Genomic DNA, 14,650 nt, shown 5'->3' on the forward strand with positions numbered 1-14,650 from the left:
TAAATACTCTGTCGATGGGTAATGATTGTTTTCTTGTCCATCCATCTGTCACGTCTGTAGATGTTACAAACCATTTCTTAAAGCTTTTAAATCGTTTGGTAATAATTAATGAAGTACTTAATATATAAAATGTTATAATGTGTGCTACATGAAACTCTTGTTATCGTCTCTTATCAGCTATGATACAATATTTATTTTATAAATAAATTATTTCATATAACACAAACTAATAATAAAATAACAGAAACTATAGAATTAAAAAAATATATATATTATACATAAAGTTTAATTAACTATCAATTTACAATGTATTATGATGGTTATAATCTATCACATTTGTATTTCTGATTGTATTAGGCCATTATAAGGAATGTTGCAAATCAGTGAAAAAGACTGATTTAACAGGTTTTTTTGCATCAATCATCATATTCAGGATTATTCTTAATCTTAGCCATCACACCACAGTCCACAGCCTTTCCAGTTGGGAGCAGCTCCAAAGTTTCTGTTGAACATTGCATTATGGGACAACACTCAACATGTACAACTCAGAAATAGTCTTTAGTAATCCTTCGTGATCCTTGTTAGAGACCGCACGGCATTCTGATATCCCCAGTGTAGTTAAATAAAGTAAATATACTTGTCTAATTGACCACAGTCAATTATAATGACTGTATATGCGCTTTGGATTTACTGAACCAAACAATCCACATTGCACTTGTGTGGACTTGTGCACTTGAATCTGATATAAATCTTAATGATAAGTCCAGAAACAGACTACAGGATCTCTCAGTGAAATGGAAATTGCGTGACAATCAAACGGAAAAGTGAAGCCATTGAAGTTCAATAAACCTGCATCCTTTGTCTCCAGCAGGGGGCGACTCCACTGGTTGCAAAATGAAGTCAGATTTGTTTTCTGGCGCTCGTCCAGCATTAATTGTGTCTTGTTTAGCATTCAGTTGTACTCAGCTCAACCGTCTTGTGGTTCCAACCAAGATGGCGACAGCCAAAATGCCAAGCGGTGGCTACGTCTAATAGTTGTCTACAGTCTATGGCAGGGGTGTCAAACTCATTTTAGTTCAGGGGCCACATGCAAGTAGGCCGGACCAGTAAAATCATAGCACAATAATCTATAAATAACAACAACTCCAAATGTTTCCCTTCGTTTTAGTGCAAGAAAGTACAAGTACATTCCGAAAATGTTCATATTTAATTAACTATCTTTTTACAAAACATATGAACAACCTGAACATTCTTAAGAAAAAAGGTGCAATTTCAACAATATTATGCCTCAGTTTTTAATTACAATTTATAGATCACAGTGTATCTACAAAGGCACACAACATTTTGTCACAGGTATCTGGAACAGTATTTAACTTTATGATCAAAACAACTTTTTACACTTTGCAAAGTCATCCCGCGGGCCGGATTGGACCCTCTGGCGGGCCTGCTTTGGCCCGTGGGCCGCATGTTTGACACCCCTGGTCTATGGTGACAATATACTTCAACATTATGTACAGTTGTATGTTTGAGATATTAAAACAGCAGTACATTTCTAAATACAATCCACTTTTTTACTAAAGTACTCCTTTAAAACAACATGATCGGTTTACAAATAATGTGTTGATTTTCAATGTATTCTTAATTATCTAAACCCCTTCAAATTCATGTCATTTATCAAAACTGATTAATGTGATTTTCTCCAAAATGTGCAGGTGAACACATGTTGTGTAATATTAATGGTGAGAGTATCAAAATGATGTGTCTCTGGAATTAAGTCATTACTCTCCTCAGGGATGGTGATGATAGTAATGGTTGAGATACAGCCTGATTGTAGCAGGAAGTATTGAGAGATTTACGTTTGAAAATATAAGACTTGGTATGAAGAATTTACCCATCCCCACGTTGGCCTTAAAGTCAGCATAGTGTAGCATGTTTAGCCCTGTTCAGAGTGCCATAGATGTTGAGCATGTGGCGACAAAACAACATGTAAGTCTGCTTTCATGCCTGTACTGCTGATACACAACCAGTTGCTAACAAGAAAAATAGGAGAAAAAAAACAACCTAAAATAGACTAGGAGGCCCGTCTATTATTTAGTGCCTGCATTTGGCATTGAAAGAGTTGATGAACTCCTCCAAGTTTATTAAAGAAAGGAAAACAATATGAACCAAAGGCTTGTGGCAAGCAGGCTGACAGTTTATAAAGTGGCGGCCATTGTGGCCTGAACGCAGACGCATGAATACCTCTGAATAGACTCCCTCAAAGTGACACGATTGAGCTAGACAACAGCAAAACGCTGAAAGGAAAGCTTCTCCTCGGTGCTGCCGAGCTGAACGGCGTTTCAAATGCTCCTGCTTTGAATGAATGTACATCTGCAGTGGCAGGGTTTGCTGTGGTCCACTCACTGCACATTTTTACTTCTGTTTTGGTGGAAGTAAAACCTTGTGCCTACTACAGCCACTCCAAACAGCGGGTGTCTTCATACCATTAGGGAAATAAGCCGACAGCATACTATTATGTCTGTAGTCGTTGCTCTTTTCCGAACTGAAGTGTAGCATGTTTCCTAATGTTTAACTGCTTTCAATTCATTTCATAAAAAAGAATGTTGAGGAGAGACAAAATGAATCAATAAGAAAACAGATGAACTCTGGGAAAGGCTACACATACATGCTCACACACGTGTCCTAACATGGTGAGTCTTTGGAGCTTCTGTTAGTTGTTTGTATGGAAGATACTGAAGTAAATGAAGCATTACCTGAAGATGAAACACTGAAATAAGATGAGAGTGCAGAAATAAGGTTAACAAGTGTCAGTTTAAAGATTAGTTTACGTCAAAGCTGTTGCTCTTTCTAGAACTGTGTGAACTCAAATCAATATGAATTTGTATTGCTAGTGTAAATGTCTTGTATGTCCCCTGTAGTAAGTTGGCTGACCATACCACTCTCTGCCTGCCAGGTGGTGATCCCTGACAACATATACTCTCCAGGTTTTAAACCTCTGCAGCTTTAAAATGTCTTAAAAGTCTGTGGGGGTATTCTGAAATTCTGCTGGCGTCAGAGGTGATAAAGGTGCTGCTGTGCCTTTATGACCAGGATGTTTATGTGGACAGACCATGTGAGGTCCTCGGTGAAGTGAAGGGGGGTGTAGGGGGGTGTAGTTCCTCTTGTGTTCTTAAAGTCCTCAATCATCTACTTGGTTTCACTGACATTTAGTGATAGGCAATTGTCCAGACACCACAGCTGCCATCTGGGTGTTTTTCCGTCTTGAAATGCTCCGAAACTCTGATTTCACTCTCCTCTCTGTCTGGGGCCAGTAGGCTAGCACTAGCATTGTTAGCCTCAAAACATTAATGTAATTGAGTTTGTCTGCCAGAGAGGCGCCAGCGCTCACTGTCCGTGGGGTTTCCCTTTTGTAGTGCGTTATTGTCCTTAGTCCTTGCCACATGCCTCTGGCGTCCGACTGCTGGAATTGGCCCTCCACCTTGTCCCCATATCACCTCTTAGCCTCCTTCACCCCTCTCCGCAGGTCGTAAGAGGCTGTCTTGTACTTCTCCACGATCTTGGAAGCCATCCCTGAGTTGTATACAGTAGTGCACCTATTCAGTGTGGTATTATTGGGGAAGGTTTTAACCATGACTATAATTTGCACTGAACCCCAGGGCAACTTCCATAAACATGTTGATTCTGGCCCAAAGCATTTCCCATTCCACATGTGTCCTGCAGCAGGGCTCCTGATTGGTCAGAACAGGGTTTGACTTCCTGTTGTACTCTCTGTTTGTATTTTGGAATGAGGAAAATGGCAGCATGGTCTTATTCCCCAAATGGTGGATGGGAAACAGCCCTTAGCCATCCTTGAAATATTTCTCACTGCCTTCTTTGTGTTATTTTGCTCTCATACACAAAAACAATAACCATGTCCTTAGAGTGCTGCAAATCAAAAATGTGCTTGTCCACCAACTGTGAGAGTGAAGGCCAGTTCTGAATGCAACCATTTTGGGGCAGCCAGTTGCAAAAGGGAGAACTCAGCTTCAAAGAGCAGAGTTTGTCTTACACTGGAAACTACGGAGCTGATTTAAGCATACTCTGCTCTACTACACCTACATACTCCCCCAACCCCACTCTTCAATGCACCGTTCAATCAACATACCTCACATGTTGCTAAAATACACTGTTGTCAGACCCACAACGTAGTTTGTACGAGTGCTACAAGGAGACTAATGCCGTGTATGTTTTTTACCCGATTAAATTCATAGTACAGCACATACCAAATGCTACCAAATGCACAGTAGTTCCACCGCTGAAAATAGTTCCCAACAAATGAATGATTTCCTCCTGTTTGACTAACTTTCAAGTATGTTTTAGGAAATTACCTTGATATTTGTTTTAGAAGTGAAACTTTATATTTGTGAGGTGTTGTGAGCCCCACAGGCCCAGTACCAGGTCCATGATTCATGTTCTGTGATTGAGATGGAAGATGCTTTATTTATACAAGATATGCAAGTTATACTGTTTTGAAAACATGGGATCTTTCAGAATCCGTAAACCTACTGTATGTCTTATTATGAAGTATTTTTAATAATAAAGTCGTACAAATATAATCTTTGTGAATATAAGAGCAAGTTGTGTTCAAAGGATCCGATAGTTTTCTCGTCTGTCTTCAATAACATGTTTGGTATTGCTGGAAACGTTAAATTCCAAGCTGGCTAAAGCAGCTAAACGCATTATGACTCGAAACTCACAGCGTCCAAGATGAACGGGCAAACAAAGAGAACAACTTCACAATGGCATAAATCTACGTCCTTGGCAAAATATTTCACCAAGACGTATGTTTTTTCTCTCTAAAATGGCAGATTTGAGTTACTTACGGATCTACAGTCAAATTGTGGCTAACAGGAAGTCAGAGTTAGCCTCAGGGAGTCAGCAGCCATTTTAGTCCCGCCAGAGTGAGGATCTCTGGACAGCTCTGGCTGTTCGTGGCCATCTGGTGGCTGCATGAACACAGTGACAGCACTGAGGTTTACACAATACAATCCCCCAGTTTAAACACATCTGTGCATAGCTCAGACAGCACCGGGCGGCCTGGCATTATACATGTACCTGCCTTTGTAGCTCTTCAGTCATGTGTGAATATTGATCAATATTCATTGTGTTTATTACTATTTCAATGTCTTTAGTAAATGTATGTTATTTGTAAAATGGTTATATGGATATAAATAGTGTTTTTTATTTAAACCCCCCAAATATAACAGTCAAAACAAGGAGACCCCCTGAGTACATCTCTATAAATGGTATCATAAAGGATGTGTTTTAGTATATTTTCATCAAATGTATAGTCAGTATGAGTAGTAGAAGATATTCCGTTGGTTGTAATGGTGATATTGCCTTGCCAGGCACCTTTCAAAAGATGACAAACATTAGCAGCTTCATGGTTGCTATTCCTGAGTTACTTTGAGGAAGTCTTTTAGGTGTTAGGGTTTAAGAGGTTATAGATAAACATCTTCTGTAGGAACCAATGTGCTGAGAGCTGAAAGCCTCAGACTGTCCTTTAAAACGTTCTCACATCAAACACTACAACTACTATAATGCTTTTGTTCTTGATATGCTCTAATGGTCCATAAAGTATAACATGACAAGGTAAAGTACTCAAGTATTGGATATCTTAAACTGTAACACACATTGGTCCAATTCAAACTAGCATTGTTGTTAACCAATCACAACCCTAATGAAACAAAACCTTCTGTAAAATGTAACGTGTTTTATTGCTGCAACTATCAATTGACAGCTTTTACTGTGAATTAGAATAATTTGAAATAGCACCTGGAATGTACAGTACACTGTTAATGCTTTTACACAGATGACTGGTTTATGACCACATAATGCACTGTGTGTGTTACACATACTGAATATTAGAGGCCTGAGAGTGACATGAGCATAGGGATGGAGTAACAAGAAGCAGACAGAAAGCTCACCTATCCATCCATCTCTTACAAATGTATTTATAAACCTTTTAACCAGAGTCTGTGAAGAGATTCAACAAATCACTTCATTTTCTTTGCGCTGCTCTGATTGTTAATCTACTTTCTTCCAAAATAAGATTATTCTATTGCTCTTTAAAACTTTCTGCAATTGCTTTCTTTAAGCCTGCAGCTGTCCACTGAGGGCTTTGCTGTGTCGAATATATCTTAAGAGTGCCTCTTATTATTATATTTGCTCCCAGCTCTAATCTTTATCAGTGTTTATATTGACAGTCGGCAATTTTAGTATATGGCTATTTTTTTATCTACTAAATAAAGACACATGCATGCCAGTGCCTGCGGAGGAAAGAAGATAAATACTTTGCATTAATAGCAGTTTGCTAAGAAATAATGCCCTGATAAAGCCAGCATCTTTGTGTGGGGTAGATTGAGTTCAGTGCCAGTTCTGTGTAGCGTTTACTAAGAGCACGCAGCTCGCCTCGCACAGATCCTGCAGCTTTCTGTGAGACCATATGTTTGTGGCTGAAGTCAATATTTTCATAGTGAAACAACAGAAGTTGGGATTTTTCCACTATTTTTTTTCAGCACAGAGAGTATGCTAGAGACTTCCTAAATCTTTTGGCAAATATTTTACTCATCATTGTAAAACTGCCTACGTTGCACACGCTCCACTCCTGCTGCTTACTATACACTTTTGCTGGATTTGTTGTGACTAAATACCATTATGTTGGAGCTGTACTGGAACAAAGGCAGGAACAATGCTGAACTGTGTGAATGGGAGCGTGTGCAGAGGCAGCGATGGTGTCGCAGCGCTGGTCTCGGCTTCAATTCAGTTTTGCTCACTTGGGCTTGAATTCGAGGCTATTGTTGACGGAGCGGCTCCTGGTGCCAACTGGCAGATTTTATTTTACTTTCTTTTGTTTTCTTTGAATACATTTTAAAACTTTGGCTTTGGCCTCAATTAGAGGAATGTTCAGACCTTCAATTCAAGGCTCTGTATTGTTGGTACAGCCATAAAAATCTGCAAGTCAAATGAAAATATGCCATTGCAGCAAAGATTCAATGAACCTGTAGCTGATATTACTGTAAGCTGTGTAACAAATATACATATTTATTGAATCAAAACCTCAAGGAACAACTGAGAACTGTTTATCCAAAGAAAACATTTAGTAGAATTATGTAGGAAATGTTATTTAACTCCCCTTTCAAAAGGTGACATACATGAACTTAAACGTTTGATTTGCAGTGGCAGGCACACAGTAAATGTATTGTAATAAACACATAAAGGTACCATTACACTGAGACGCTGTATTTGAACCTTGCTGATGAATGCTGTTGCTCAGGAATGTGAAACTATAATATTTTAAAAACAATACCTAAATAGAATAAATCTGGTTTATGATCCAACCACCTCCCCCATCTATCTGTTCCATTTCATGCCTCAGCACCATTTGACCTCTTTAACTCCTAAATATGCAGGCGGCACTTTGCTCGACTGCTCAACTTTAGTGACTCAGTTTGGAAGTGTTTACTGAAGTCCTGTAGAGTGCAGCAGGGCTGTCCGGGGTCTTTCATGGCCAGCAGCCCCCTGAGGTGCTGCCACTATTGGCCCTGAAAGGCATTGGGAGGCTCCCGGGCCTCCGTTGTTTAATGTGAGCTCACTTTGTCACTGAGGCAGCTGACCAGAAAGAGGCGTCCAAAGAGCCTTCGCAACCCAGACTAGACAGCAGAAGGAGCCACAGCCAGCACCTCTCGAAGTCACGGGGTCCCCATCATCTCACACACCTGCAGCCTGAGGTGGAGCAAGAGCCCCAGAGTTGACATTGTGATGTCGTCCTGCTGCTGGGAGTCTGTACCCTCTCTGTTTACTCGGTCTGTGTTATGGATGGTAAATATGTTGGAATGTTGGAATATAAAACTGGACTCGAAAAAATATGCCAGTGAACAAAATCCAGGCGGCAATTACATTTCAACCCAAGAAATGCTGCCAATGAAATGAAGTGTTGAATGAACTAAAAGCTATTTTATAGTTGGGGGAGAGGGGGGGGGGTGAACTTGTCACAACCACAAGGAGAGAGGATTGCTGCTTCCATTCTTTGTGCAAAGCAAGGCTTAACTTGTCCTGCTCCATCTTTGTAATGAGCAAACACTCACAAATGCTGAAGTGTTCCTGTGTTGGAGAATGCTTTACCACCAGAACCAGTTCCACAGTATTTACTTTGATACAGATTTTAATCATTTGAATTTACACCAACAACGTTTTTAAACTAAATATTTGGTGTGTGATGTTAGTGATTCTGGGTGATAATAATAAAACTGACTTCACTTGACAGTCTGTCATGTTGAAGGAAGGTGTGTGCAGCTAGTGATGGTGTGACAATGTAGAGTGTAGGCAGTGAGCAGAGCAGGCAGGTGGATTAAATGCTGCCCTCAGGCTGAGCAGATAGCAGAGAAAGAGATCATTATCAGTGACAGCACCCTTCTTTCATCTCTCACATACACAAACACAACAGCTGTGTACGCTGTTGTGCAGCATCAACATGCCATTTTGCAAAAAAATGGTTTTGCTCTAATATATGTATGAGTTGTTGAGCCAATGTTTGTTTGACTGGTCAGCGTCTATGGAGCCAGACTGAAAGCAGATCCTGAGAGTAATTATACTGGAACTAATATGATTTTGAAAATGACCCAGCTCTTCAGAGCATATATTCATACAGTACATATACTGTATATATATGTATATATATATATATATATACATATATATATATGTATATATACAGATTCAATTCAATTTCAAATCTCAACAGCATGTACTTTTACCTTCACTTTGTATTTATAACGGGTTTTATTTATAACAGTTTTATTGTATTTCTAGCATTTATCACTTTATCACTTAATTTTACTTTTTTTAATTTTATTTTAAGTCTTATTTGAAATGTACATTTGTAATGGCGGGAGGGGGGGGGGGGGGGGTTTAGATGGGTAATTGTTGTATGTCATGTTTTAAGCTACTGGATGCCTGAATCTATCTATCTAACTGTGTATATTTTCTGTTTATTTTATTTCCCATCACAAAGGTCTAAATGCTGTTTTCAAAGCCTCTCTATATATATGTGTATATATATATATATATATGTATATGCTTATGTATGCGTATGTATACGTATGTATACGTATATACAAGAGAGGCTTTGAAAACAGCATTTAGACCTTTGTGATGGGAAATAAAATAAACAGAAAATATACACAGTCAATTAACAATTAACAAAATAAATAGAATTTATTTATAAAAAAATAAAGTAGAGCTTTAATATCTGGTGTCTGTTTAAAATTGTCTTGTGTTGGGACCTAAAGCCCGGTTTAGACCAAAGACTTGTGAGGTGACGTTGCAGTGGTGTGAGCCGGCTCACCACAGCCCCACTCAGGCCGGCGGGTACTGTCGCCTTCGACTCAGCTTGTCAAGTCGCCAGTTGCTGGTTTGAGAACGTGAGGCATGCTACCTGTAGCAAAGTCTGCTAATCAAATCAGTTACAAACCGTCAGCTGACCGAAAGCTTTGGACGTGTTCGAGTTGATTCAATTTTAGATTGATTCTTCAGAACAGTGAACGTCAAATTAAAACATTTGAAAGCCATAGACTCAGAGGGACATTCTGGAAAACATAATTGGGTGTTATTTGGTGATAAATCACTCTCCCTAGAACATAACTATGGAATTAAAGCTATTATTATTAAGTAATCAGAACCGCAACAATGAATAACTAGCCTTGGATGGTATTGGACCATAATTGTTTAATCAGATATGTTTGTGTGTGTGTGTGTGTGTGTGTGTGTGTGTGTGTGTGTGTGTGTGTGTGTGTGTGCAATTGTGCGTGTGTGTTTATAGTTCCTGCACATGATGCCAGTGGTCTGATAAAAATAAAAGCATTGATGTGTTTCTATACTAATCGTATTCTCTTTGTAACAAAACCATGCTGTTATTTATACACAATTACAAACCCTGTGTGTGTGTGTGTGTGTGTGTGTGTGTGTGTGTGTGTGTGTGTGTGTGTGTGTGTGAGTGTGTGTGTGTGTGTGTGTGTGTGTGTGTGTGTGTGTGTGTGTGTGAGTAACTGCACCATGCTCCAATTCTCCCGATAAGACGTAGCATGCCAATCGAGGGATCTGGTGGAGACAAAGATGAAGTCCAGGTTTAGCCGCTCTATCGGCTCTAGGCGTCTGGCTCATTACCATAATCTGCTTTCCATTATCAGCTGGAGAGAGGAGCTGACCCTCCTGATCCACCGGCCTGTCAAACTTTATTCCCCTCCATCCTGGGGATCCTTATTGTGCTGCCATCCAAAGCGAGCGTGGACCGATGGTGTTCAGGTTGTCAATGCGACTGCCCAGACCCTGCCGGGGACACTGTTCCATTTACATGTCCAATTATCGTGAGCTTCGTTCTTCGCTCTGCTTCTAAAAACAGCTCTCAGGTGACCCATTTTTTATAAAGTCGCTACTCTGGCAAGACATACTTAAGGGCAAAAATAATTCAAGTGCAAATTAAATATTATTGTCAAAACACAGGCACATAGAGGGTTCCTCACTCTCATCTGCTATCAGATGTTACCTAATTATTAATGATGGTAAAACAGCTGACTCTCCCTATACACTTTAAACACTTAATTATTATAATTATTATTATTTTGTATAAAAAGTAGTTCCGTTAAAAACATTTCACATAGAGGTCTTTGGATTATTCAGAGAAACAGGGACACTGTCTGGAGGTAGAAATCTGAATGACAAACAAAAGCTAACAGATAGCATGAGCGGAAAGAGAGAAGACATGTTTTATTACATACATTAGCGAAGCCTAGAACTGAAGAGTAACTAAGTCTCATGTATGCACATCAAGATATAAGATATGTTTTAATGTGCATATACTGTATAGTCCACTTGTCTTTAACATTAGTACTGTATTGCATCAATATAGTTAATAGCTTGTAAAATGCTGCACCTGTTCCAGACTTGTGTTTGCTGTACACACAATCTGCCTTCTGAATATGGAATATGTTAACTGCCATCATCAGTCCTAAAACTGTGGAAGGGAAAATAGACTGGTTTGGTAGTAAGATTGTTAAATATAAGAAAAAAATAGGCAAACAAGAACAACAAGTCTTACGGACGTTTCTTTCATTTGAATGCCAAATCCACAAAGTGTGGGCTGACAGAGACAGAGAGGAAAAAGAAAACACTGTGAGGCGAAGAAGCTTCATTTCCACTCACATCCCTCACTCTCTCCAACCTCTGCTCTCTCCTCCCTTAAATCTAGCAGCATGTGGAGGGAAAACAAATAGAGTCCATCCTGTCGCAGCAGCACCCCGAGGACTCGGAGGTGCCTTTTGGAAAGTGATCCCTGCCCACTGCAGCGGCCTCAAGTGTTGTCACACTAAGTTAGCCAAATTGCTTTGCAGCAACCCCCCCACATCCCTGCACCAACCGACGAGCAACAAACAAGACGTAGACTTTACATGGAGGCTTTCTTTAAAGATGTGTGTAAATATATATGTTTTTACCTTAGTATTTAGGAAAACAAATCTTTGCAGGGACTAAATGGTGAAAGAATTGATTTAATTAATGCAGCAGCATGTCCTGCGGCCACATGTAATCCGTTGAGAATTCTCTAGCGGGAGCTTTCAAGGGGGGCAACTATGGGGGAATACAAAAATATATTCTCCCTGAGACTCTTCCAGTGGCCTGTAATAGGAGCCTCACACTAATCCCTTAATTCCTTGTTTAATTAAACTACAGAGCCAACCCTGTAGTTGTCTAAGGCAGTTTGACGGGCCTTTTCTCTCCTACTTCACCAGCACATGACCAACTTCTGAACACAATGATTGCACTCATACAAACAAACAAACTGAAAATATCCACATCTGCCCTCCACTTGCTATAGTCAACGTCGAGAATTTACTATAACACAATATATTTATTTAAGAAATACATTACCTTGCATCTTTTCTGTCCGAACAGATTTTACTCACCTAAATCATCACAAGCTGAAGCATCTGTGCCATAACATGTCCCACTGTATGAGATGTATCTAAAATCCTGCTTTCAGTCCGTCCGATTGTGAGAAAAAGGCCTGGTCCATTATGTACTTACAATGTAAATGATAAAAACAGCTTGCATTCTGCAAGCTGGGCGACATATGACTAACTCATATCATACATCCGCACATTCGGTTTTAAAATGCACCAAATTAAAAAGCCATAGAGCATACATGCTCCATGCTTTTTCATATTAAATTCAAACATGCTAACCATGTTGCCTTGGTGTATTTTGTGTAATGACATGCCTTATTTTTATTGAGTAGTTTGTAGACATGGGTAGCATTGTAGGATGTTAGTGTTACATGTGTTTTTGGTGTCCAAAGGCCATCATTTTCTGTGCCTCATAGTGAGATATAGGAACACTGTTCTGGACAAACAATTTCACCATGTTTGTCTTGGGATTGTAATATTTTATTACAAAGCCCAAAATCACAGTGGCCTTAATAAACTTAAAGATTTTGATTTAATATGTTATATGGCCAGTATTTGTTTTAGCAACATAGTCATTCAATGTATTCACAGTTTTTATCCTCTCCTGTCGTTACAAAACCTTTACTAAATTATCCAGCTGGTGTGACATTACCATTTCCTTTTGGAGAGAATATTGATGTAGCATATACAGTATATGATTGTGTGATATTCTCTCACTGTGAAGGGCTATCAGGTAGTTCATTGTGTTCAGATTTTAGATTTCTTCCATATGTTGTGGAAGTTTAAAAAATATATACATTTGCTATTTTGCAAACCTTCCATATGACATTTGATCTGATTTCACCTGAACTGTGATGTTATACTCCTCTACATAGAGTAGATCATTTTATGTCATTATATCTGCTCTCCAATCCTGGTGAGCAGTAGGCAGCCTCATTTGAAATGGGTATCTGCATGCGTCAGATAATCTTGCATGGCTCCTTCTGAACAGCAGCATGGACACATTGTGTGTGAGTGAAATCAGCTGCACAATAAATATTTTTGGACTATTTTCAACCTGCCAGTGTGTTTGTCTGGGCTGCCCTGAGGCCCAACGTGGAAGAATGGTGCTACACACATCATCACCAAGGTGGTCTGGAGAGATTAGCACCCCTCATTCCACTCCAACTCTCAGCACTGTGCCCCAGGGGATAGTTGGATATGCAGGTTTTGATATAGAATTGTACTTACCAAGCACAAGAAAATTGTTTTGTCATAAAAATAACCACACAGAGAAATCACTGCAGGCTGTGCTGTTTGAAGCATCATTTGTCCCTCCTTCATCTGCTCGCCTCTCTCTGTATTTGTAGGAAGTTGTGAACATGGCTTCTGAGTAAGTCTTCATCACTGCCTCTGAAACAGTGAACCACTTCATTTGTTAATGATGGACAATAACACCTTAAGTAACTGGATACTCGCAGATTAAATACAGATATCGTTAGATGACATTAAACTGCTCTCAGAACCTTGGTCAGGGACTATATAGCTATCTTTTTAAATGTAAAGTTGAATAACTAAATATACTGTATATTATTGTAATGCACACGTCTCATGACATGTCTCATTTTAAGTTTAGATGTTTGCCACTTTAACAGCTTTGAGCAAGTGAGGATGTGATTTACTATATGGTCATGCTTTGCAGCAGTAAAAAGCAATACACGTACCGGAGAGTGTAATTAGAAGCCATTTGTGGATCCTCATTTTGAAGAACAGACCTTGTAAATACAATACAGCTCATATATATTTCCCAGCCACAGGATAGCTTACAATAAAGACACATTTAGTTTAAGTCAGGGGTGCCCACACCTTTACAGCTTGTGAACTACTTTGAAAATGACCAGGTCCAAGTGATCTACCTGTGTTAAAAATGCTGCGACGGGGGGGTTGCTATCTGAGGTTCGTGTGATGGGGGGGCGGATGGGGGGGGTGGACGGTGCTGGTGGTGCTGGTGCACTCCTCTCCTTTCCTCCGCAATGTCTCTGACTGTAGGTGTGTGAGTGTGTGGGAGCGAGCAGAGATAATGTGAACGCGCAAGGCAAGAAAATAACAAAACACTTGAATTTCAAGGGGCACGGGGTTCCGTTGGAAGAATATATATATATTTTTTTTTAACGGTGCGCGATCTACCAGCACTACATCGGTCGATCGCGATCGACCTTTTGGGCACCCCTGGTTAAAGTACTGTATGTTCAGTTAACATCCAAAAGAAGTGTATTACATTCAGTTTCAAAGGATCAGTTTGATCAATAATGTATATTATTAATGGAATCAATAGACGTCCAGGAATAAACAATTATCCAATAGGCATCTTTTTACTATTCAAAATGTAAATCCCCTCCATGTGTTTGTTCAGGCAGTCGGATGGATGAAGTGTCGGACGTGGAATCAGAGCCTGACCTCCCCCTGAAGAGAAAGCAGCGCAGGAGTCGGACCACGTTCACAGCAGAGCAGTTGGAGGAGCTAGAGAAGGCTTTTGAAAGAACCCACTACCCCGACATCTACACCAGGGAGGAGCTGGCCCAGAGGACCAAACTCACTGAGGCCAGGGTCCAGGTAATACACTAACATCAAACATCCACCCACTCATCCATCCATCCATCCACCCATCCATCCCT

At 39.8% G+C, this 14,650-nt stretch overlaps 1 protein-coding gene across 1 annotated transcript in view; it reads left to right on the top strand.

Annotated features, from left to right (window-relative positions):
• The window catches only part of LOC115017711 (paired box protein Pax-7-like), a 59,618-nt gene that overhangs the window by 10,094 nt on the left and 34,874 nt on the right, over positions 1–14,650 (top strand). Inside the window, 1 exon segment of the mRNA XM_029446395.1 lies at positions 14,389–14,588. Within this exon segment, the coding sequence (XP_029302255.1) occupies positions 14,389–14,588 (200 nt within the window).

Source organism: Cottoperca gobio, chromosome 2 (assembly GCF_900634415.1).
Source record: "Cottoperca gobio chromosome 2, fCotGob3.1, whole genome shotgun sequence".
Classification (NCBI taxonomy): domain Eukaryota; kingdom Metazoa; phylum Chordata; class Actinopteri; order Perciformes; family Bovichtidae; genus Cottoperca; species Cottoperca gobio.